A 26584-nucleotide genomic window follows, 5' to 3' on the forward strand; every position below is an offset into this window, starting at 1 on the left:
AATTATTTTGTGATGGTTTTATTTAGGTTTATAAATTGCCTTAATTGAATGTCAGATGCCAAAATGAGTACTTGCTTTCGTTATTTTTTTTACGATTAGCGTTTCGCGTGCAATATATGTAATTTTATATAAATCCTTTTAAATTCTATCTTCAAACTCAACACGTTTTTTTTATAAAGATAGATAATGAACTTTTTATTTAAGATAAAGTAGATTATATAGGTTGCCTCTCTTCGTAAAGATCATTTTAAGTTAATAAAAAAAATTCATCTACATACTCTCCCCCTCAAACCTCTCCCACAAATGTTTATACAATATAACTAAATTAGAATTTGATGAAAAATTAGAAAAAGTTAACATTTTCAAAATAATGACTATAATTCAAAATTTTTTGAAAAAGAGCATTTAAAAAAAAAATTAAAATCTAATATAGCCAAAGATCTACATTAAGTGGACCTAAATACCCCCACTAAGATTTATGGTGGAGAACCCCACCTAATAGCGCTCCGCTCCCTAGCAAAATCCTGGATACGCCTATGAGATGATATTAGATATTGGTTCTTTTTTTATCGGATGAATTCATAACGAATGATAATATGTTACAGAAGAAAAAACAATTATATATTAACTATTATAAAATTAGTAGTAAAAAGACAAGATCAAAATGTAGGCAGATTTTAAGGAAAATAACGGACTTAAACTTGATCTAAACGGTATAAAGGAGAACGGGATTAGTGGGCTGATTATTATAAAACTCCCATAATTTTTCAAAATAATTTCCTATCTTACATAAATCATTGCTCATTTTATTCTTGAGACATTAAGGTACCATACAGTAGTGTTAAATTTAAAAAAATAAATATTTTACACTATTTTTCGAAATGGCCCGTAAAATTATATTCACTAATATTTAAAAATGAAACATTTTTATTTAATTATTAAGCAATTATTAATTTAATCTCTTCTTTTAAATAAAGGTCTACTTTAAAACGCAAACAGCCTCAGACAACACGCTCCATCCACACACTTAAATTAAGCTACAAAATCTAAGGGTATATATCTATCGAGGTTAGAGTAAATATATTTACGGTTACCAATACATTTTTGGATAAAAAATTCAATTATAGAACCTATTATAATATATACATAGATTGCTACATATCAACCAACTCTATATATTGCAAACATTTATAGTCAATTAAAATAAAAAGTTTCCCGTCAAAGATAGAAACTTATTTTTTTATAATTTACATCATATATATATGACAATTTATTTAATTTCTATAAATGTTTATATTAATATATAATATTTGCCAAACATTTAATGAAATTCGGAGCTTGTTATTGGAGGGGAGTAGGTATAAGTTTTAGAGGAAAGTTTTATTCTAGTTAATTATATGTCAAGTTTAAGCTAAGCGTAGCATATTAATTTAAAATTATTTCTTAATTTTATATGTAGCCATTTTATCTATAATATATGCCATCGACTATGTGATAAACTAGGTAGTTTGTGTAATATCTTACGAAATGGTTTAACTAGAATGGGATAATTAAGAAAAATTATATTTTTCCAAAGTTAAAAACGCGCTAAATAAATGCTTGAATGTTTGTTGATCAAAATTTGAAAATCTGATCATGCCGAAAATGTATTCTAGAAAACACCGTAAATTTATTTTCAGACAATTTAGAATAAAATTTTATTCATTCTTCATTTAAATATTGGCAATATTTTATTAGAATTATAATAAGACAAAACAAACAGCCTAGTAACATATTGTTTCTGGTAATGTGTTATTTTTTTTAAACTTTAAACAATTTTTGGGCGAATTTTTAAATTTAAAATCTGATTTTATAATACCCATCTATCAATTTCAAACAATTTCGCTACTATCTTTTGTAATTTATATTAGTTTTTCCATAGTAATTATAATTGACTTAAAGGTTATCGGCAAAATTATCTACAATTCAAGTGATAATTATTCTAAAGATGCAGGGATACATTTCCGATAAAATCTGTTTCAAATTTAAAAAATCGCGCCTAAAAATTGATTTAAAGTTGAAATAATAACACACTGCCGGGAAAAATATATTGCCGCTTACATAATACATACTTTAAAATTTTTATAAAAAATTATATTTAAAATCTTATTAAACTCAGAGTTTTTCTAATATCTAATAGAAGGGGCATAATTTTAGATCTACAAATTATATTTAGTAAAATTTATTTTATTTCAATATATATTTTTTTTAAATATAACGTTGTGATATTAATTTTAGATATTTTTGATATCATAGGACAATCGATTATAATATTTTTAAAAATTAATTAAGAAATCATTTTTTAATATTTTATTACAAAAATATAATATACATATTTAATTGTACACTTAAAAAAAATTAAGATAAAAGGGAAGGGGAAAAAAATTAGTTTCCTTACTTGATTTTAACTTAAATTAGAATATTATAATTTCAAGTAATATATTAATGTTTATCGAAATTGAACTTTTTACTCATCGTATTTATTTATTACATTAAAACGTCAGTAAGAGTAAAATCAACCTACGCTTATATTTATAAAATCTTTAAAAAATTGAATTCCACTATTTTTAAAAAATTGAAGATAATATATAGTATATTATGTTTAAAATTAAATTATATCTAAAAAAATTGAAAATTTGCGGAAAAAGGAGCCCCCCCCGCCCCCTTCCCTTCTCTATTTCAATGACGTAATGTATAATACTATTAATGATTATAATAATAAAAAGCAAAAAAAAAAAATTAAACTGGAGTTATTATATAAACTCATTTTTAGATAATGAAAAAAATTTCAAATTTTATTTCATTTTTCCTCTTGGGAATTTAGATCCTTGTCAATACAAAACAAATAATATTTTGTGATAAGATATCTAATAAGTTATAATAACTTTTGTTTTCAATTATAAAACTTATCGATAAATTTGTAAACTAAAAAGGCTAAATATCACGAGGCATTCGAAAGAAAGACTATCTTCGAATAAATATGAAACTTCTATAATAAAAAACCTAGAAAAAAATTCTTGATAAAAAAAATCCTTTCCGATAATCGCATCACGTATATAATCATTATTCGATTTGTTAATAAGAATATATCAATTAATTTAATATTCAAAACAATTTTTTTTCCCAAAAATAAACTCCATAGGTTTATGTCTTCGGAGGGTGTAACAGACACTTCCAAGCATGGGAGGGAGGTAGATACACATATAAAGACCTAACACAATTGGTGTGGGAAGAGTCCGTAAGAATCTTTGTTTTTTGAGGGAAGCCGCAGCCCCGAGTTTATGGTGAGCTTCTTACAACTTATTTTATGTATAAAAATGGGTATAAATAAATTTTAGATTTAAAAAAAATTAACTCCTGCCCAAATATTTGTGTTTCCTCATAATCATAAACTTAGGGGAATCCTGAATTAATTAACGCTTGTTTGCAGGAACTCTTCTTGATTTTAATAATAAAATTAAGTGAATGGTGTGGTTTCAATTTACGTTATCATTACTGACGTATTTTAAGTATATGTCGAATTATAATCTAAATTCCTAAAATTCTAGTTAAACAGTAATAACTTAGCTTTAGATTAAAATATTTTTCAAAAATAATGAAACATTTACCTCTTAATAAATGTGATCAGATATTTATACACTCAATAAGCTTATGTCAATACCCCTCCCTTTCCAATTTTGTTCAAATGATTATAGCGTCTTGATATCTCCTTACCCCCCCCCTCCCCCATAATTAATTAGCCATTTTACTTCATGCCTCTCTTCCCCACGGTAAAAGTTAATGTAATTAGATTAGATCTAATTATAGTTAAAGTTATTGCTATCATCTACTCATATCGTCACCAGCGATAAAATCTTTATATAATTTTAAAAAAGAATGATTTAGAAGATCTTTGAACTATATACATCCCTCTATTTGTTAAATGATGAACTGATAAATTTAAAAAGTATAAATTTGTAATGAATTAATAATTTATGTGATAAAAATACTAAAAAATAAGAGTTCAATAAATTCGTTTATCAAGTAATTATATTTTATATAATCTATCTGTAAATTTAACTGTAATATCAAGTCTTAACATTTTGAGTTTTTAGATATAAATTCTAAATGTAACTTAATTACTTTTATTTAATATATGTTTGAAATTTTTGAGTGTTTAAAATGAAATTTATTCTAGAGAAATGTTTATTTAGCCCTCATACCTTCTAAATTAAAGATCAATAGTTAAAATGATTAATCTTTTAAATTCCTGAAGGTGGATAATATTCCTTATCGCAAATTTTAGGGATCACACATAATAAACTCCTAGTAAATTTATTACATGGCCAACACCAGACTCTTATAATCTATATAAATAGACGAATTCAAGCCAAAGAAATATATTTAAATAAATATCAGTTAATACAAAAATATGGTAACTATATCAAAAAGTTTCCATATCTACATGCATTTTTAGGAATATCTGTATCTATATCTAGATACATTTTGATATGATTTTATTTTGTTTTTTTTAAATATTAAAATAATAATATTTGAATTAACATCATTTAATAATATGTCCTTGTTTATTTCATTATAAATATTGTTAAAAAGCGATTTTAGCGAAAATAATATTATATAACTCTGAAGATTTTGCTCATAGATGGTAGAAAGGTTTGGACCTTTAATTGCCAAATCTCGAGGTTTATGTAATATTATTTTACCTAAAATCTTAATCGGGCCGTTTTTAAAAATTGAATGACAAATTCATGGTAAATTTTACATTATATTAACTTAAAAAATATTTATCATCATTTATAGATAAATATTTCTAGACAATCTCTTAAAAGAAATAAAATATTGGTATTAGATTTTTTGGGCACCTTTTTGTTGATATAAATAAAAACTTTGCTTTATTATTAAAATCTAACAATTATTTATATACTTTGTATATAAATTATTAAAATATAGCAATCCTTATTTTAATTATATTTTTGTATATAGATGTGATATCAGCTCAAATATTATTTAACTACAAAATTTGAATTTTAACAATAGAATCATAAATTAAGCAGTATGCACACCTTAAATTAAGTATAATAAAAATTATCTGTATATAGATGTTTTTGGATGACATTACTATCTAGATCCATTTTTAGACGACATATCTGTATTTGTACCTACATCCTTTTGAAAGTTCTTTTAAACAACTCTGATAAATAAGAATCAAATTTCGCATAATATTAAAGGCCTATAACATTGGTTCAATATGAGAAGCAAACAATACGGGATATTTTCATCACGTTTTAACCGTGATACTATCTATTTATAATTTGATTATTATTTATTTTCAAAGTTGTTTTTTCTAGGTTTTATGAAAGTAGATACATCCAATATAGGTATCGATGGATAGTTAAACAAAAAATAAATTCAATCGGAGGCCAGCATCTCCATCTAAAGCTCTAAGCTTTGGAGGGTCAGAAATATTTTATCAACACAAAATATCGATATGGGTAATCAAATAAAAGCTAATTGAAATATTTTTTGACTGAAGTCATATTCATTCTTGGTATCAATGGATAGTACTTTGTTTTAATGGGTATGACTTAGTCTAGGAAGAGGAAGGTGTTGGGGGGGAGGGGTTATAAATAAATTCGATATGGATATCAAATAAAAGGCAATTAAAATATCTTTTAATAATAATTGCAACTTTAAGTGGGCGGATATAGGTCTTGAGGATGTCAAATCAAAAACGTTATAACATAAATATTCAATGTGTATCAAATATAATGTAACTATAACATCTTTTGACTATTGTGTTAACTATTTGGGATGGTCTAAATTGGGGAGGGGCAGAAATTTTTATAACATAAAAATTTGGGTAATAAATGAAAGCTAATTAAAGGATCAATTAAGTGCAATGAATATTCCCATTTAGTTTTATTGGTGGGATTTGATCTGGGTAGGGAGTCAAATATTAAAATTCGATAGGGTTATCAAATAAAAGGTAATTAAAATATCTTTTTACGTTGCCTATAAAAGGTTATTAAAACATCATTTTAATATAATGTTAAATATAACTTTGGGAAGTACTTATCTGTTGCCTATAAAACACAATATAAGCTTGGCTAATAATATAATATTTAAGATATAATATTAATTTATCTAATACCCCTATAAATATAGATAATTTCTTTAAACTCTTTAATTTAATCGTAATGATAATTGCAATTAATTGTCTAGTCTTGCAGTTCCATTAGAATTTTATTATTCAATAAATTAACTTTATTTGGTTATTATTAATTAAGAAAATTTCATTAATTTTTTTTTTGACATGAATAGTTGAAAGGGAAATTTAGTCTAGATGATGACATATTAATTATTATAAAATATGATCAAACATGCATACCATCAAAATAATTACACAAAATATTTTAAAACTATAAATTTTGAGATATTTATATTACGCGAATAATAATAGGGTGATAATGATAAAGACGCAAATGATGATAATAATAATAAGGTGATAAAGTGGGTATAGTGCAGACTTTCAATCGCGATGGGTGACCATAACAAAATTTATTTCGAACCCTATTTGATCAATTTTTTATATATTAAATTATACATAAGAAGAAAAAAAAGGAATTCCATTTTATTTATTTTTGATATTTCTCTTTAAAATTTATTAAAATATATTAAAATTTTACGATCCCTCATTTTAATAAATTTTTCCAAAAAAAAATTTATACAAAAAAAGGTTGATATCTCCCTTAAGTATTTCAAAGGGATGCTCAATTTATCATTATTATTTTTTTAAAATTCTGCTATGAAATAGACGGATTCAAAGATATATTAAAAATTGACATTTTTCTAAGAAAATAAGGTGATACAAATACTCGACGCTTATTGAAATAAAATCGAAATGATAACTTTAAAAAAAAAATCTATATCTGTCATAAATTGTGCAATTTTTGTATGGTAGTAGGGCAATTTTTTGGGTTAGCAAGTTCCATCAGTTTTCTTCCCTCGACTTTGTAATCAAACGTGCAATCGTGACTTTCTGGGTGTCTATGAAGTACACAAAATTCGTTTCCACATCTATATGTGTATATTTACATTGAATACTGTTTAAATGATATGACAAATATATTAAAAGGGCAAGATGCAAGTTGGTTATAATTACCAAGTGAGGGGGGGCATTAAATTTCTGTATTTTTTATAAACTCAGGGCATTTAATCCTCATATTTTATTTTATGTGAGGTCGTAAAACCATGCTAAAATATTTATTTATAATAAATGATGCAAAAATAATGGGCAAAATATTCAGTTAACCCAAAAAAGAAGCAAAATTTTTGTAATATTTTTTTAAAAAATTTATTTTGACATTTAGTCTGCCAAATTTGTTTGAGATTTTTTAAAATCAATTTTACAGAAACTTCATATTTATTTTACAACGACATTCAAGGATATGCTTCATTACTCAGACTTTTAGTTAATTTTTTTAAAAAAAAATTTATGGCAGGCGTTTTTACTATTTTGAAATCTCTGATTTTGTTAGAATTATATTCCACCAGTATCTGAATACGCATATTTCCCAACCTTGATCAATTTTACAATGGAATTTAATCGATTTTTATTAAAATTGTTCAAAATTCCAAGTAAGAATTGCCTGAAATTTTTTGGGTAACATACTGAAATACGATTTCAGCAAAATCAGGTTCGCCAAAATTTAATATAAAAATTTGCTAAAACCCAGGGGTCTTTACAGCAAAGCCCTGAATTCATTAAAAGGACTATTAAATAATATTTTTAAATAAGAACTTTCGTTAAAACCTGCAATTAAAAGAAGAAATTATCCCTGTTTTTTTGCGACAAGTGAAACACCGGTTGTTGTTTACCGAATTATTAGATACATTTTCAAACTTGACAATACTATTTTCGATCGTTTTATCATTTCTTTCTCTTATATAGCGATTTCTAATGCATGCCGAATTATTTATATTGTCTAGTATGGTGGTCGATTCTTCAAAACTGTCATTCGCGCTGATAGCTTCATCGTGCAGTAAATTTAAATGACTATTCTGATTTTGGAATGTCTGATGGAGTGGCATATCGTTCTGGGGTTTGGCGAGTGACGACATTCTAGAATAATTGTTAGAGTTGAAATTGGATCGGTGCAATGGTCTAGATTTCTATCGCATTTAAATTAAAGGAAGAAAAATAATAATTTAATATTATTTTTTTTTGAGGAGAAAAACTTAATAAAATATTTTGAGTTATTAATTTTAAATCATACAAGTTATTTGTCATAATTTATTCAATAAAAATATTTTTTTATTTGACATTATGATAAAATGAAGTAAATTCTATAGAATGCAAGGACAATTAAGGATATATAATATAGATAATAAATAAGTTTAAAAAAATCCACTAAACAGACAATTTTAATATTTAATCGTGATAGTGTCTGTCGAGAAGGATGAAAGATTTGTAAAGAATCAAAAAAAAAGATTGATCAGAGCCTATAAAAATAAATGAAACCTCAGCAGATTTTTTCAATATAAATATATTCTTTCAACCTTGTCATATCCTTTGTTGTAAGTTTGATGAGTAAATGTTGAGTCTATTATATAAAATATATATTATATTATTATTTTTTAATTTTTTTTTAGAATAAATATTGTCATTGTCAATATTTTTTTTTTATAAAAAAAAGAAGAAACAATTTTAAAAAATTTATTTAACTAAAAGAAAAAAATGTATGTCAAAAATTATTTTTCAAACGATTTCTCGGTGAACGTCTTTGTTGTGTACGCGCACCAGGCCCCGTTTCTTCTTCCTCGCTGGCACTCCCTCGCGGGGAAGCAGATGATTCACATTCGTCGCTTGTGATATCACGTGATGTAACGTCATTATGTGATGGATCGGATGGAGCAGTTACTTCGTTCGATAATGGACCGGGTAATTGTGACGATGTTATGACGTTATTCGAGTTATTATCTAAATATCATATCAAATTTAACATTATATTAGTATGTAGCAGTGGAGGGGATGAGAAATTATCGATACTTATGTAATGTATGATGCTCTTTAAGAAGGAAGCTAAGAAAGTAAAGGTTACGGTTTAAGTTACATTATTGAAATGGATGTAAAAGTTAGTTATCAATTAATGGATTTTTTTGTTAAAAGTAGGGTTGTGCCGATCCACATATTTCCCACCGATCCGATATTGGTACAAGCCCGATCCAATACCAATATTTATATTGATTTCTCCCCCCCCCCTCCCCTTGAACCAAATGAAATTAAGAAATCAATATTTTTTATGCAAAAAATCGAATTATGCATTTTTTATTTCTACAATAATTAAAATTGGTTTACGGATATTGGTAATATTAAATGAATTTTTCATTATTCCTCCCCGTGAAATTAGAATTTCACATATAAATTTTGCAAAATTATCTTTGTCTTTTGTAAAATATTTCCATAATTCAAATATCATATTAAAAAAAAATTCTTTTAGGTAAATTATAAATAAAAAATTGGCGTTATTACTTAAGAAGATTTAAAATAAATAAAACTTTGGGTGTTACTTTCTTTTTATGAAAAAAACTTTTAAAATACTATAAATATAAATAAATAAAATTTATTGGGTGTTGTGCATTTGCATTGTTAAAAAAAATAAATTAGAAAATATTATTAATGTAAAATAAATATACATAAAATATCAAAAAAAAAGAAAAGTAAAAAGATCGTATCAGATCATTTTTTTAGAAGTATCGGCCCGATCCGATATTTAATAACGGCACAGCCCTAGTTAAGATAGAAATAGTGTAAAAAGGGCATCGACTAACATGGCCACTCATAATTAAACTTTGTAGTTGATTTTTAAAATGCCTAATTTTGGATCAAAAATCGTATAAATTACATTGGTTTATTCTTTGATTTAATTAAATTTAGATAATTATAAACGGCAGTAATTTTTTTTTCCCTTACCAATTGTATTAGGTGTTAGAATATCTTGACCGATCATAATACGATCCACTAAATGTTTGGCAAAGGTCGTTGCGACATCATTATCGATTGGTGAACTACGAGATTTATCCAATCTAAATAGAAATTATTTTATTTTTAAAAATACAATGGTTTAAATTATTACTAGCGGTAAGTTTTATTTCATAGCTGAAAAGATAATGTGCAATTTATAAAATTATTTTAATGCAAAAATAATAATATATAGGTTTTAGTAATTATAGATTTAAAAAACGTATGGTTTTGTTATTACAGGTTCGATCAATACAAATTTTTTATATATATTTTTGTATATAAAGATCGACTTCCAAATAAATTTGAGGAGAAAAAGTATTGGCATTTTAATAACTAATAACTTCAATCACCCTCTTGAGATGATGAGTGTGAGTTTCTTTAACCTCGCGATTTAAATATGTTAAGACAGGCGGTTTTATTAAGGTTTGGGTCTTAAAATGTTCTGAGATAGAAAGGTTGATATTATAATAAGCGTCATGATGTTAGTATTGTATCATAAATCTAGATGTTTGGAAGAGCGAGTTAATAAGATCTTATAATTGCACCTCTAACCTTGCATTCAGTGCAAATTCGAGGCGAAGTAATGTAAAGATATATTCATATCATATTTTGTTTACTTCACCGCTAATTTCGAAAGAGAATTCGAGCGATATCGCGGAAAGAACAATGTAAGGACATTTGACTTGAAGAATTAAAAATACCCATTTATGAAACTCATACCAAAAAAAAGTCTTAATGGAAAGAGTTAAAAAGATAGGGTTAACATGATTTAAATCAAATTTATTAATATTTTGAATTTAAAAAAATGATTTAAATCAATTATCTTTTTTGACCAATACTTACTTAGCATATAAGTTTTTGTAATGTTAATCCTAAATTTTTCCTGCGAAAATCATTATAATATTGTTAAAATTTTAAGGAGATTTCAAAAAATTTCCATAATTATTTATGCCCTGTTTGATAAATATAAATATTGGTTCAATATTTTGTTGATATTAGAAAAATTAAAATGTTTTTCTTGCGTTTTATTTCAAATAATGCATTTTAACAGAAATCGCGCAAATCGATAAAGGTTAACATTAGATTTCATTTCTTTAATTATAAATTATTTTATGATGAAAGTCCTAATTATTGTTAATACCATGGATTACGCATAAATTTCACAGGAAAATTGATGTATAATATAATAAAATTAATGCGTTTTAGATAAATAACTTTGCGTCTAGAATATAGTTTCAAAAATTATTTCTTATTTTATTAAATATATGATTTAAATCAAAAATATTGTGATTTAATCAAAAAATAATCAGTTTTTATTTTTAATAAAGAGATGCTATTTTTCCCAACCCTATAGAATGCGAAATATTTCGAGGAAGGAAATAGGTAATAGAAGGTGGCTTTTACGAGTAGGGAATATTAAATTTCTACTAGTGAGAAGCGTATAAAAAAGTAAGTAAAAATTTGTGGTTGGTCATATAAAGTGATAGAATTAAGGCGAAATGGAGATAAGAAAACATAGCCAAAATGAGATCTTTTGGCAGAAATGAATAGGGATTTGAAATGAGTTTTGTTTGGATCTATGTTTAATTGTGGTTTCAATTATTGAAAAAAATTTTTCCCGAATACCTATCAAGTTTGGGCCTTGGGTTAGCATTGTTACCTATGTAAAATGGTATTAATTTAAAAAAAATATTATCAACATTGAAATTTTTGTATAGTCAATTGAATTAAATAACTTTAACACTGTCTAGAAATTAATTTTTAATTTAATTTTAAAAAAAAGTATATGATATTCTAAAACCATTTATAACCATAAAACAACGTCACCTGCCAAAAAATATTATAACATTTATAATATTTTATTTTATTTGAGTTTTTTTAAATTTTATTCCTTTCAGAGTTTGTTTTCGTTTTGTTTGGTAAGAACTTTGAAAATCAAGGTTATATAGGATTTAAAATTATATAAGGCGAAATTAGATATTGAAAGAATTACCCTAATCAAATAAATATAATATTAGACGTAAAAAAAATACTAATCCCAATAATAGAGCAGAAAATAAAATTACATTTAAAGGCCGCCAAATTAATAAAATTCGTATATTTCCCAAATCATCGGAGATTTTTTTTAAGGTTTACATATGTGTAATAGCAAAGAGCAGTTTGCTAATTAATAAATAAAATTAGCTATTTCGGTTTAGTTTGTAATAGGCCCAATTCTGAATTGTTTCCATTAAGCTTAATATATGACCGTTTAAAACAAAATTCGGAGTCCTGTTTCTCGTAAATATCATTTTAAGCTAATAAAACCCTATACAGACGACCCACTCGGTCCTCTTCTCCCAAAATGTGTACAATATTATATACCACTATAAACAATAATTTGAAAAATAACGAATTGAATTCAAAATTTTTTAGAAAAAAAAAGAAGTTAAAAACCAAAAATATTTTCATAACGATGTAAAATAGCTAAATGCTTAAAATAAGTTGACCTAAAGACCTTTTAAAATTTTTGGGGAAAACCCCAGTCTATCTAATTTCGAACATCCCCCCCCCCCCTTACGAAAATACTGGATAAGGCCTACTAAGATGCATATGAAGATTTCTGAATTCACTAGCCAGCACAATGCTCAAGACAGTAATTGCCATAATAACCATTTTTTTAAAATAATAAAATAATTAAAGTTAAACCCTTGGATAAGTGAAATAATTACTTAATATAATGGCACGATGATAGTATGAAATTCTAATAATGAATAAGTTATCATCATTTTATAAAAGAGATATTCAAAATACATTTATAGTTCTGGCTGATTCTTTAATAAATATATATTTATAATATTTAGGATGGAGGAATACTAAATAAATTTAAATTAAAAAAATAATTAATTATCTAAAATAGTGCGAGGAAAGAAAAAGTAATGTTTTTTTAAACAATAATTAATATCGATTTTTCGATAAAAAGATAGTTTTTTAGAATATTATATTTTTTTAAATCCCCTTTGACAAATAGTAATTTTTTTTCTCTAAGAAAAATAAATCTCGAATTCTGTGAAAGCATTACTTTCTCGGAAAATAGAAATTAATTAATTTGTATATTTCACGTAATATTTATTACGCATATAATAGAGGTAATATAATTTTTATATTTAAACTTGTATTTTATTATATACTATATTAAAATATGAAGCATTAAACAAACAACATTCTTTTCTAAATAATATATAAATTGCATAAAAATAAGAGTGGAAAAAGACAAAGAGAAAAAGCAAATTAGTCGGGATAACTATTTATTTGAAAAAAAAGAAGAAGAAAAAACATATTTTTAGTCAAGATTCGGGAATAGAATATATGTGACAAAATAAATTTTATGATATGAAGTTACAATCTCTGGCCGGAAGTAAAAAAGACTTCTTTGAGGCATTCAGTTCTATAGATTATTATTTTGCCGATTTTGAATGAAGCCAAGTTTGCTTGCGTCCCGAACATGGCTATCAAGATCGGAAAAAAAATTTTCCTTAAAGAATATAATAAAATTTGTCGAATTCTTGGTAGCCTGAATGTAAAGTCCCTATTATTGAAAAGAGCTGGAGGGTCGATTCCGGTGAACCACTCTAAGAATTTGCCATCCTGCCTGTCTGTATAATGCAAGGATTTTTATGGTCGGGCTGCGAAGGATGTACAGAAGGTATGTCTTCCAGACACGACCGAATCGGACATCTCGTGACCGTTATATGGCAAGGTCAAAACTAAATCATGATTTTGAGTTAATTAACCCTATAAAAAGATTTGTTAATTCGGGCCATTTGTTCAACGCCGCGGAGAGGGAATGATTTTTGGATTGGAATATAAGAGAAATCAACGGGAATGCAGTCACGGCGCACGCTCCTGTCCCCCTGTTTAGTGGAGGTTGGAAGAAATATTTAGCTCACCAGTGTGTGCTATAAGTTCACAAACAGAAATTGAGGTCGAGTTCCTATTGGTAGTGTTTATGATATGTGTCAAATATAAGAACCGATTAGTAAATGTGGGTGAGAAATACATTAGACATCAGCTATTTCTAATTTAAAATTCCAAATTTATTTGATGAATGTGAATATAGGCGGGTATTGAAGTTACCTTTAATGTATTTGGTTTGTTTTAATTCTCATGTGCATGGATGTCAAGTATAACTTGGCTGATGAAGATAATTTTCGTTCAGTTAAATGGGTGCAATTTGAAGATTGCAACCAGGGGGGGGGGGGATAAGTACATCATATTTTTGCATTGCGACCGAGGGAGGGGGATAAGATCAATATATTTTGCGATGAATTCAAAGCAAAAATATATCACTTAGCAAATTAGATACATAAAATATTTTTAGTTTTATCCAAGAAATAAAGCTAAAAATTCACTATATACATTAAATATAAGAATTTGTTATCAATCATCTTCATATTGTCATTCGTGGCTCTAGACAAACTAGTGGCTTCTAATTTATAAATTTAGTTTGAATTTTTTTTATTCAAAATAACCCCTGCTATAATGGGTAATACGTACCCCGCCAAAACCTGACCCAGATCTTCATAATTAATTAAAATTTAATTTGAAGATATTAAATTATCATAAATATTGTCAATATTCTTATTCATGATAAAATTGAGTTTATTTTATCGTTGAATTGATATTCAGTCTGAGTATTTATTAAAAAGATTATAAATAAAAAATGTAAAAAATTAAAAAGTTACTTTTCACGTGTTAAAATTCAAATTTGAATTTTAAATTTCTTATGAGCAATTTTGTGTGAAGCATTTATAGACCTACTTAAGCACCTTATTAAAATACACATTTGGCTTAAATTTCAAATCTTTATTATTTTTTAAATTATTTGAGAAGAAATTACCTGCCCCTAAACACCATCCCCTGCCTCCTCTACTATTGGATTTATTTATCAGTTATTGTTCACTGAGTGGTATTGGTTTCAAAAATAAATATAATATCTGATTTTATTTTGCATTGTATTGGTATTGAAAACCAATAAAATATTGGTAATGTTGCCAACCCTAACCTTACCTCATTATTTATAAGTAGACACTGGGTTAATGGATTATATTTGTATGCGTTTAGGTTTAAGTATTTTGGGGTCATTTTAGGATATATATAGTGGATAAGTCAATTCTAACAATTAATTCTGATATTTATAGCAGATAATTTTATGAAGGTTTCAAAATCCGTTTCAGGCCACTAGGTCATACCAGACCGTTCTAGCGTTAAGAAAAATCGCCGTGGGTAGCCATTATTTAAAAAAAATATGGAAATTGTTCAGTATTAATACATACTAGCAGCAGAAGAAAAATTTTTTAATATGCAAACGTCCCAAACCAAATTTTTTAAAACAATATTTTTGAAAAGCTGGATTTTTGGCTTGCCACATGCACTCAAACGCTCTTATAATGACTTAGTCCTAGATAATCATCTTACATAACAATTAAATTTTATACTGCTATACAAAGTGTAGATATAAGTTAATGTTTGTTAATATAACAAAAGGGTTTGAACCAATCAGCATCTTATTTTATTTGGATAGACTGCTACATTTGGTTATAATATATATTTAAAAAATCGTAATTTTTGAAAAATGGATATTGCCTAGTCAAAGCGTCTTGCCAATCCAACACTTCTGAGTTCGAATCCAGCAAAGATCGTGTTTTTTCTGAAGCCAACTTGGTGATTCTATCCTTTAGGGGGGTGTTATATAGTAGATGGGACTCGAACAGGTGATTCCGTTAAAATATATTTAAAAATAAGTTGGTCTTAGCGCATTTTATTCAATTTTTGTCGTTGTTTAGTATATTATCTTGTTATTTAGAAAATTGCAATATATTAACTTGGCAGTATTTAACATCAACCATAAATAAAATCTATTCATGTAATCCTGAATTCATAGTTAACGCGAAAAGAATATAAAAATACAGCATATTTTGTAAATTTCGCCGCGAATTCACGCTATGATAGAATAATATTAAGGGTGAATTTATAGTAAACGCGTTATGTTCAAAAGTGCGTTATTTACAAATTCAAGCCAATAAATAGCCATAATTTATAAATATGGAGCGTTATGAACGCTATGATAAAATTTGAAAAACATATTGCGATGAGATTATAAAAAATATGCGAGTCTATAAAAGTAATAGCGTATTCGATACATAGGTAGGCATATGATATTTCTGAATTTTTTTTTAAAAGATACTACCGTTATGAAGAATCATCTGTGATTTCGATAGCGTTAAATAACGAAATGCATGAATATAACGCTTTTACTATAATTTCAACGTAGTAATGCCCGATCCAGACATCCTTTTATTATTTCATTCCCTTTTAAAGGGTCATTGAATTTGTTTGTTTTTTCTCAAATAATAATAAAAATTTATATATATTATTTTTTTAAAAAAGTATAATATTTCAATTCACCTATTCAATTACTTTGTTTAAAATTCCAAAGTATACAATTTAAAAACTTTACCATTTATAAACTATTTCTTTCCCCGATTTTAAAGAGCGTTTCGAATTTCTGATTTTCCTTTGATAAATGTTAAATTATATGTTTCGCGTCAAGCTGTTTTTTCCGTCAATGTGCTACCTTTTTAACTTTAAATCAATTTTTTGAGCGCGTTTTTTTAAACTTAAAAATCTAACTATATAGGTATTCCAGCATGTTTGGAATACCTTCCAATAAATTTTAGGCAATTTTGCCGTTAAATATTGAGTCATTTATCATTTCAAAAAAAAATCTATGGAAAAAACGAATAATAATCATATTAAGTTCAAAAGTATATGGCAAAATTTCCTAAGAAATAGCTGTAGCTTTAATAAGCATGCTGAAACACATTTCTGGTAAAACCAGATTATTAAATTTAAAACGCGCTAAAAAATGATTCAAAGTTGAAAAAGCACATTGACGCTAACCTAACGTATACTATAAAAAAAAAGTATTTATAAAAAAATATATATAATATTGATTAATATATAATTTAATTTCAATTATCGGAAATTAATTTTTTTTAAATTGAAATTAAATTATTTTATATTTTAGCGGGCCTGAGTTTTTTAATTTTTTTTTTAATGGGCTTGGGTCCAAAATTATTAAATTTTGCTTATTTAAAACAGTTACTAACATAAATAAATATTGCCATATTTTTCTTTTATTAATAATAAATTTTAATATTGTAAACAAAATGATTGCCTAAATAGACTTAAATATTGTTTATTTTTTATATTAAATACAATAAATTAAATTTTTAAATATGGGTTTGGGCCGGGCTTGAAAATTTTTTTGAAACATACTATGGGTTTGAGAATTTATTTTAAAATTAGAAAAAATTAATTAATATGGACCTGGACAGGGCTTGGTTAAAAAATTAAAGCTCACTAAGATCTCTGCTCCCCGCCCCCTTCTTTCAATTGCGGACAGCTTGTTTTGTCAAAGCGCTCGATTTGGGCCGATTTTTAAAAACACCTAACTCAATATTCTAGCCAGAAAAATGTTCTATTATGAGCAAAATCTTCAGGCTTGCGTAATATATTTCTGGGTAAAATATTGAGTGCCGTTTTTAAAAATCAGCTTAACTCGGTCGTTAACACTATGGACAGCCCAGTTTTTATAATATTTAAAAACAAGATTTTGCCATATGACTTTCAAATTTATTCATTCGCAAAATGGATTTAGGGTTTTTACGGTGTAAAAAAAATCAATTGCGAATCTCAATGAACTATCAAGATTAAAAATTTATTATTTATTTAAATATATATGTTTTAAGTTTAACTGGTCAACATGACAAGTCTTTCAATACATCAACACCAAAAGAATTTACTTATTTAACATAGACATTTAAAATTAAAATCAGCCTTTCTCCTAACCCATAAAGTAATTAAATATATGCGCAATTCTCGGGCATAAGCTTTTGCTTTGCCTAACTCTTTTCATCTTAGCCTCAAATGACAGATTTGGGTTGTTGTGCGCAAAATTACGTGCGGCTTGCCCAAAAACATGTAAAGGGTTCCTCGTATAAATTTTTCCCCAATCTAACTTATTTCAGTTAGATGGAAATGAAGAATACCCAAAGTAGATCTGTTGGATCTTCAACAGAGGGCGATGCGCTTAATCACTTAAAAAAAACAAGAGATATTGGGCGTTTTGTGTCAAGGCAATCTTTTAAATTTTTTTTAAAAAAAACAAATTACAAATTTTTATGCTTAATTTTATTGAATTAAATATATTATATTTTTGAATATTATTCATAATATTTATTTTGGAAATATATTTCTCTTTATTAGGCTTTATGTGACTCATCAAATAAAATGTATTTATTTATTTTTTATGTTTACCTTAACATTGTACAGGTAAAATAAATTGTTATACAATCCGATCTGCCAATTATTTTAAATTTTTATAATAAATACGCATTAAAAAATAAAAAAGTGGTAAAATTTTTTTTATTTTTTATTCTATCATTTAAGGTTAATAGCTCAAACTAGCCCCTAGATTTCCTTTTTATATTCGCGCATTCTTCTTTCTCATTTTTTTTTCCTTTTGGCGATAGCGTATGGAACCATATTCTTTATAGATTCGTTCAGCGTTTTATGAAAACATTTTTTTTTTAAATTAAATTTTTTTATCACATAACGTTCAAGGCCAATTTTAAGCTTTATAAAAAAATGATATAATAAATACAATTATATTGATTATTTAGGTAATAACGTAAAAAGATGATAATAAAATAAGAACAATAAAAAAAAAATCGTAAAATACACGCAGTGTGATTGCTAAGAGAGGCTGCAGCGAATCAAATATTTTCTATGCAGAACGTTTAAGTTAAGAAACAGCGTAACGTCGCAACAACGCTCATGTTTACATGTGGACAATTATTATTAATAAAGAATGTAAATTTTTGCTCCTTGCTAATTTTACCTTAACTAATTATATTTTAGTAATAATATAAAAATTTTATAACGGATCGCTCATATGACAATACTATACCTGAGACTGAGAGAAAGCTTAATTCTTTATTATTTCTTCTACAATCAAATAACGCTAAAAAAAATAATAAAATTTGGATATGCAAAATGACAATAAATTGTAATGATAAATAACAGGAATCAACCCGGTATTCCCCCCCCCCCAAACATATTTCGAGGGTGTTCTGTTTGTTCAATATGTTAGGTTATAAGGATTTAGGCAGGCACATATAGTCGGGTTAGTTAAGGGTTAAAGATTAGTTTAAAAAAAAATAAAAAGATTTATTAAAGGGAGAAGGAAAATAAAATTAAAAACTACTTTGTATTTCACAATGTTATATTTGTCATTTAACTAACCAATCATTTAAAAAAAAATTTAAATCATTTAATTCCTCTTATATCATGAAATAGTTTATAATATATAAATTAAACTTGTTAAGTGAAGAAAAAAATACAATATTTAAAAATACTTTCAAATATAGGTTAAAAAATCAATTAAATTGGATATAAATTATTACTGATTTAAAAACGAATTTTTAAAAAATAAAGAAAATTATATTTATCCTTCATTGTATTGCAATGTGGCACCATCATAACGTTTTATTAATGACATCCACAAATCCCGGTCCCATGCAATTTTAAATAATTACAACATTCACCCCATTAATAATATTCAGGGATCCTGTGTTTTAGATATTTGACCTTATTATCCTCTTAAAGTTAAATCAATAAAAAGATTTTTCCGTAACAACAAAATAATTCTTATGAAAATAATTTGATTTTCTAAAAAGGCTTTCCTAAAATGTGATCTTTGAATTTTAAGAAAAGGTACCCAAATTTTCCAAAAAGGTCTTTCAAATGGGTTGGGAGAGGGGGGCTTAGACAGATGTGAATATAAAATGTGAATATAAATGGAATCATTTTTTAAATATTACTTTGCGATCCTTAATGGATTAGTATTCTCTTCTTCTTTGCATGATGATGAGCTGTTAGTATTATACTCATCCCATTCATCTTGATCTGTTGTGGTGCTATCAAACCTTTGAATCCAGGAGGAATAGTCTTTGAGCTGGGATTCAGTGATGCAGTCTGGGCTAAGTCTGAAAGATGATGATTGCTGACCAAGTGGGCTAGAGTTAGATTCCTTGGAATCTTTCGAGTTCTTAGAAGTGTAAATAAAATCGTCATTGATGAAATGAGAATAAGAAGGATTGGTGATAGTGTGAGATTTTTGAAAATTATTGGGAGAATTGTTGAAACCATTATTAACAGGCGAAGAAGAGGAAGGATTGGATACATTGTTGAAATATTTGTTAACCCATGGGTGTGAAAAATTATATTTTCGCTTGGGCTGGGGTAAAAATAAAATAAACATAAATTTTTTTTTGCATAAATATATTTAGTAAAATTTTTCACCGATCCGATCCAATCCAATATTACTAAAAATTCGATCTGATTCAGATATTTATTGATTTTTAATTTTTTTTAACTACTTATCTTTGAACCAATGTCATAAAAGGGTAATTCCATACCAAATCGATAACTTTTCGGCTCGACCTTTTTAATTTCGATAAAATTTTGTATACTGAGAGAATATCATTAGAAAGCATCGAATCCAAAATTTTAGCCTCCTAGTACTCATAGTTCCTGAGATATCAATGGTCAAAAGTGCCAAAAATGACGTTTTTTCGAAAAATGCGATTTTTTAAAATTGAGATAAGTTAAAAAATAATGATTTTAAAAATATAAGTTATGTGTCAATTTATAACTCTATTAAGGGCCTTTTATTGAATATTAAAAAATTTTTCAAAATAATATTGTTGCGGTTTTTATTTAAGTTATAAATTTTAAACATGAAAACTCCAAGTGTTTCGCTTTCCAAATTTTTTTGAATTTAATATTTTCTTATTCTCTAACCTTATATCTATTCATAAAAAAAATTTAAACTTGGGACAGCCATGGGTTTTTTAGTTATTGCGATTTAAAAAATCAAAAAATAAATATTATTTTCAAAAATAGATGGCGCTCCTTTATAAAATTACGCGTTTTGTTAAAATTATTATTTTTTTTAAACTTTTTTCCATTTTAAACATAAATAATAAGATTTTCCAGCATTAATATTATGAAAATATATTATTTAGATCATTTGATAGACTACTTATTATTATTACTTTATTGATAACTTGTAAAAATTAAGTTTTTAAAATAAATGATTAATTTCCTAAAAAGATAATTACAATTCCTATATAAGAAAATATAATTAATTTTTGAAAGATAATAGCAAGTTTTCATGCACCTGCCTTGATATTAATTAATTTTTATTTTACAAATATTTCAATATTAATTTTTTCTTAAAATTATTTATAATGTATAAATATAAATGTGCAAATCCTTTTAAAGAATCTAAACACTTTAATTGTAAAAAGAACCTGCGTAAAGTCACGACGTGGATGACACAATTTCCAAACATTGAGGCAGAACACTATATTTGTGATAAATGTCGTAAGCGTTTATCACAAAAAAATATTGAAAATATAAATTCTGATAGCGAATATGTAAATAATATCCCCACAGCATCCGCATCAATAGATACAATCAATTTAACCTTAAACGAAATTGGAATATCTCCTATTAAGAAAAAAAAACTAACTGAAAAAAATTATCCAAAAAAAAGATAGCAAAAATATCAAAAGCTCTTTCAGATATAATAATTAACAATCCAGAATCGGACACAAAAGACAATAATGATATTCTCAACAATATGAAATTACATTATCCTAATTTATCTAAAAATAAAAAATATCAATTGCTGACCATTCTGCCTCCTAATTGGAGTGCAAATAAAATAAAAACGGAATTTAACGCTACATATCATATGGCATATAATTCCAAAATCATTTTAGAAGAAAAGGGGATTCTTTCAACTCCAAATCGAAAGCCTGCAAAATTTCTCAATCAAAAAACAGTTGATATTGTTAAAAGTTTTTTTTGCAGTGATGAAGTTAGCAGGGTATTACGAGGAAAAAAAGATTGCATATCTATTATTGAAAAGGGGGAACGAGTGAACGCTCAAAAAAGGCTAGTTCTTAATAATTTAAAAGAATTATATAATCATTTTAAGGAGAGTAATTCAAGCATAATAATTGTATTTTCGAAATTCGCAAGCTTAAGACCAAAAAATTGCATATTGGCAGGGGCTAGCGGAACACATAGTGTATGCGTTTGTAGCATACACCAGAGTATTAAACTAATGATTTTAGGCTGTGAATTAGCAACATTGACTAAAAATGGTGAGGATATATTAACAACTTATAGAGATGTTATAGGCAGAATGATTTGCAACCCCCCATTACCAATCTGTTATTTTGGTGACTGTAGCGAGTGTCCTGGCTCGACACTCTTAAAAGAACGCATTGAAAAATTATTTATAAAAAATGATATAGCTCTTATTACGTTTAAACAATTGGTTTCGGTAGATAGAACTCTGGAGACTTTCTCAATCTTCAGACGAATTTATTAATTATTTTTTCAATAAAATAAATATTCTCATACGCCATTCATTTATTTGTGAACAACAAAGTTCATTTCACAATAACCTTAAAAATAGTTTAGAAAATAATCACTATCTAATTATTTGTGACTTTTCAGAAAATTATTCCTTTATTGTCCAAGATGAAGTAGGGTTATCATTGGACAACTTCGCAAGCTACGCTGCATCCATTCTCAATTTATTATAAAATAGGAAATCTAATTAACAACCTAAGTTTTGTGGTAATATCGGAATCCTTAATTCATAATACTGTTTCATTCCATTTATTCCAATCGCATTTGATTAATTTTTTAAAAAATATTTCGACACTCCACCAGAAAAAATTTACTACTTTTCTGATGGTTCAGCAGCTCAATATAAAAATAGGAAAATCTTCATCAATGTTTGTTACCATGAAATCGATTTTGGTGTCCAAGCAGAATGGCATTTTTTTTCTACGGCACATGGTAAAAGTGCCTGCAACCGCATAGGCGGCACAGTAAAAAGGTTAGTTGTCAAGGCAAGCTTACAAAGACCTTATACTGATCAAATAATTACACCTTTATAATTTTATAAATATGCGGAAGAGCATATAAAAGGTATAAATTTTTCTTATGCCACCATACCAGAGTATGAGGAAGAGATGAGGCTACTTGAGAGATTTAGTAAAGCTATCTCAATACCTGGGACACAAAAAATTCACGCAGTGTTTCCGATTGGTTAGAGATGAAATAAAAATTAATTTTCTTCATCCTAAAGGACCAGCAAATTCTTTTGTTTATCCAGCGGCACAAGATCTCCTTTACATACCAAAAAATAATATTTTAACAATAATTAACCCATCAACGGCTACTGGGCGTACATATAATCTATCGTAAGACGAAATTATCATGGCGTCAAAACAATTAAATTTAAGGAAAACCCGAAAATAAGTAATATCTTTCATGAATTTTTATTTATCTATTATATTTACAAATTAATAAAATAATTTTACGAAATTTAAAATTATTAATGCTGGAAAATCTTATTATTTATGTTTAAAATGGAAAAAAGTTTAAAAAAAATAATAATTTTAACAAAACGCGTAATTTTATAAAGGAGCGCCATCTATTTTTGAAAATAATATTTATTTTTTGATTTTTTAAATCGCAATAACTAAAAAACCCATGGCTGTCCCAAGTTTAAATTTTTTTTATGAATAGATATAAGGTTAGAGGATAAGAAAATATTAAATTCAAAAAAATTTGGAAAGCGAAACACTTGGAGTTTTCATGTTTAAAATTTATAACTTAAATAAAAACCGCAACAATATTATTTTGAAAAATTTTTTAATATTCAATAAAAGGCCCTTAATAGAGTTATAAATTGACACATAACTTATATTTTTAAAATCATTATTTTTTAACTTATCTCAATTTTAAAAAATCGCATTTTTCGAAAAAACGTCATTTTTGGCACTTTTGACCATTGATATCTCAGGAACTATGAGTACTAGGAGGCTAAAATTTTGGATTCGATGCTTTCTAATGATATTCTCTCAGTATACAAAATTTTATCGAAATTAAAAAGGTCGAGCCGAAAAGTTATCGATTTGGTATGGAATTACCCAAAAACATAAATATTTCTTTTTTTTTATTCTCCAAATTCATAAAGTCATTTTAATATTTGTAATGTCTATGGGTTAATGTGTAGTGGTATTAAACATCTCCATTTAGCCGATTTTTAAATAGGCCAAATCATAATTTTTAACCAAAATATTAGTATCTAAGCCTCGAAAATTAGATAATAGAAGTCCAAACCTCTCTGCCAAATGTGGGCAAAATAAATAAGCTTGGGTAATTTACTTTTGTCCAAAATTTGAGTTCACCGTTTTTAAAAATTGACAAAATCGAGTAATTTAACAACACTAGCTGAATGTGAGTTGTTAAATATTTTAAAATCATTTTCTTGTTACAGATAATTTAACAAAAAATTGTAAAATTTTTAACTGTTTTTTTAAACATTACAACAAATAAATGGTATTATAGTTCCTTTTATTATAATGAAATTATTTATAAAATAAAAAAAATTAATTATATATACAGATCATAAAATAACCAAAAGCAATAAATATCAGATCGGTTTTTTAAAAAAATATCGAAATCCGATATTTTTTAAAACGCTGAATATCGGTGCCGATCCGATCTTATATTTAATATCGGCACAGCCCTAATAATTAGGATTGTATATATGTTTAAAATATGGCTATAATTTAATAAAAATGTAAGCTAAACATTTTCGTTAATGAAAGTTAACAAGAATGATTCAGCAGACTTCTCCATGATTAAAAATTTAAAAAGCTGGTTTTGGCATATAGAATATAGATTCTTTTGTTTGCTCAATCTAAACTTTGAATTGGATTGTGGAGCTGTCTGAACTGATATTGTTTGAGAACTTTATTAATTGTAATATAATGCCATACATATATAATAACAATGAATAAACAATGCAATAACCTTTCTATTCAATTTCAAATTCTCCATTTGTTGTCTCAAGGCTTTCATTTTTGTCATGGTAATCCAATTTTCCCTTGCTCTTTTTCCCACTAAAGTTGTGCCTATTAGACTATTTAAATTATTGAAGGTTGTATTGCAACTACTAAGGATATTTGAATTATAATTTGCACTTGTGTTTATAGAATTATTAGATTGAAATGAACATGTACGATTGGATAATTTATATGGATTATTTGTAATATTATGATTATAGTAAGTTATTTTTGCTGGTCTTTCATTGAGATTTAAATATTCGCTACTAGATTTAACTTCTTCATCATCCCATTCATCGTATTCCATATCCTCTGAGGGAGATAACAAGGGTCTTGATATTCCTAAATAAACAACATATTTTAATATAATTTAGTGGTATGGTAGTACATGAAATTTAAAAAAATGCATTCAATTAATATATAACTAGTTTTGCATATCCAGTTATGGGTAGGTATCGACACTGAACACAATTTTAGGTCACTTTTATCATTCTTAATTTTTGTAGCATAATTGTTGTTTTTGATAACACTTTGATTCTTATTTTTATAAATTGGTATATCATGAAGAGGTATATTATCAATGCTTAAGTCATTTTCTGCCATAAGAAAGTTAGGCAAATTTTTTAATGAAAGAGATTTTGAGGGAGATTTAGGTGAGTTATCACTTGTACAAGATTTTGGCGATTCTTCAAATGTTAATTGATTAACTGATAATGAGTCAGTATTATCTTTATATATTTTTTTCCTATATTCTGGATTTTGATCAGGATTCTTGTTATATGAATTTAATTTATTTGATTTTAAATTTTTTTCACTGGAAAGTTCACCATCATCCCAATGTTGCTGTTCAATTAAAGCCTCTAATATATTTGCTCTTTTAATTAAATTAGCCGCATCCTTATATAAAGACACTAAATTAAACATTAATAAAATATACATTTGTAAATCAATACATTTTCGCATTAACATTGGTCCTCCCTTGAGATGCAATACTAACTGCAAAATTGCACCATCTTGAATTCCACATTCGTTAAGTGTGTAACTATTTGTCAATTCATTTGATTTCCATATTAGATGTTGTTGGGATATAGGCACATCTAAATTTTATGTTTTTATAATTAAATTATTATCATGATTACTTTTTTTAAATAGTATTTTCGTTTTTAAAGTAAGAATTGTATCATTTTCTAATGCCTTAAGATTGAATACATGCCCGGTTAATGTTTGAACTTGCAAATCAATTTTATTCATTATTTATCAACTCAATCTGGTCTGCATCCAATATAAAAGCATATGCTTTTTAAATGTGCACTAGAAACATCAATATTTTATAAATAATCGGAAATTTTACGAGTTTAAACATATTTTATAGTAGTAAGTTGAGACCTACTGACAAAATAATCTTAAATTGATACAATACCGATACAAATACATTTTCTTAAATTTAAAGGTAATCGTATAAAACGATTTCTAA

The 26584-nt window shown here is 26.3% G+C and overlaps 1 protein-coding gene across 2 annotated transcripts; it reads right to left on the reverse strand.

Moving 5' to 3' along the window:
* Positions 1–6330: 6330 nt before the first annotated feature.
* Positions 6331–26391, reverse strand: LOC135927672 (uncharacterized protein DDB_G0283357-like). Of its 2 annotated transcripts, none has more exons than XM_065463815.1 (10): positions 26250–26391; positions 26064–26207; positions 25536–26021; positions 25079–25452; positions 19990–20216; positions 10013–10125; positions 8804–9019; positions 8599–8642; positions 7853–8211; positions 6331–7116 (listed from the first exon to the last, which is right to left on the reverse strand). In XM_065463815.1, the coding sequence occupies exons 1-10, from the start codon at positions 26359–26361 to the stop codon at positions 6972–6974; spliced, it is 2220 nt and encodes a 739-aa protein (XP_065319887.1). In that variant the 5' UTR covers positions 26362–26391; the 3' UTR covers positions 6331–6971. The 2 variants fall into 2 exon arrangements, with proteins under 2 accessions (XP_065319887.1, XP_065319886.1); XM_065463814.1 differs by having other exon boundaries at positions 6332–7116; positions 19990–20405.
* Positions 26392–26584: the final 193 nt, after the last annotated feature.

Source organism: Gordionus sp. m RMFG-2023, chromosome 3, assembly GCF_954871325.1.
Source record: "Gordionus sp. m RMFG-2023 chromosome 3, tfGorSpeb1-WG-v2, whole genome shotgun sequence".
In the NCBI taxonomy this organism is placed as follows: domain Eukaryota; kingdom Metazoa; phylum Nematomorpha; class Gordioida; order Chordodea; family Parachordodidae; genus Gordionus; species Gordionus sp. m RMFG-2023.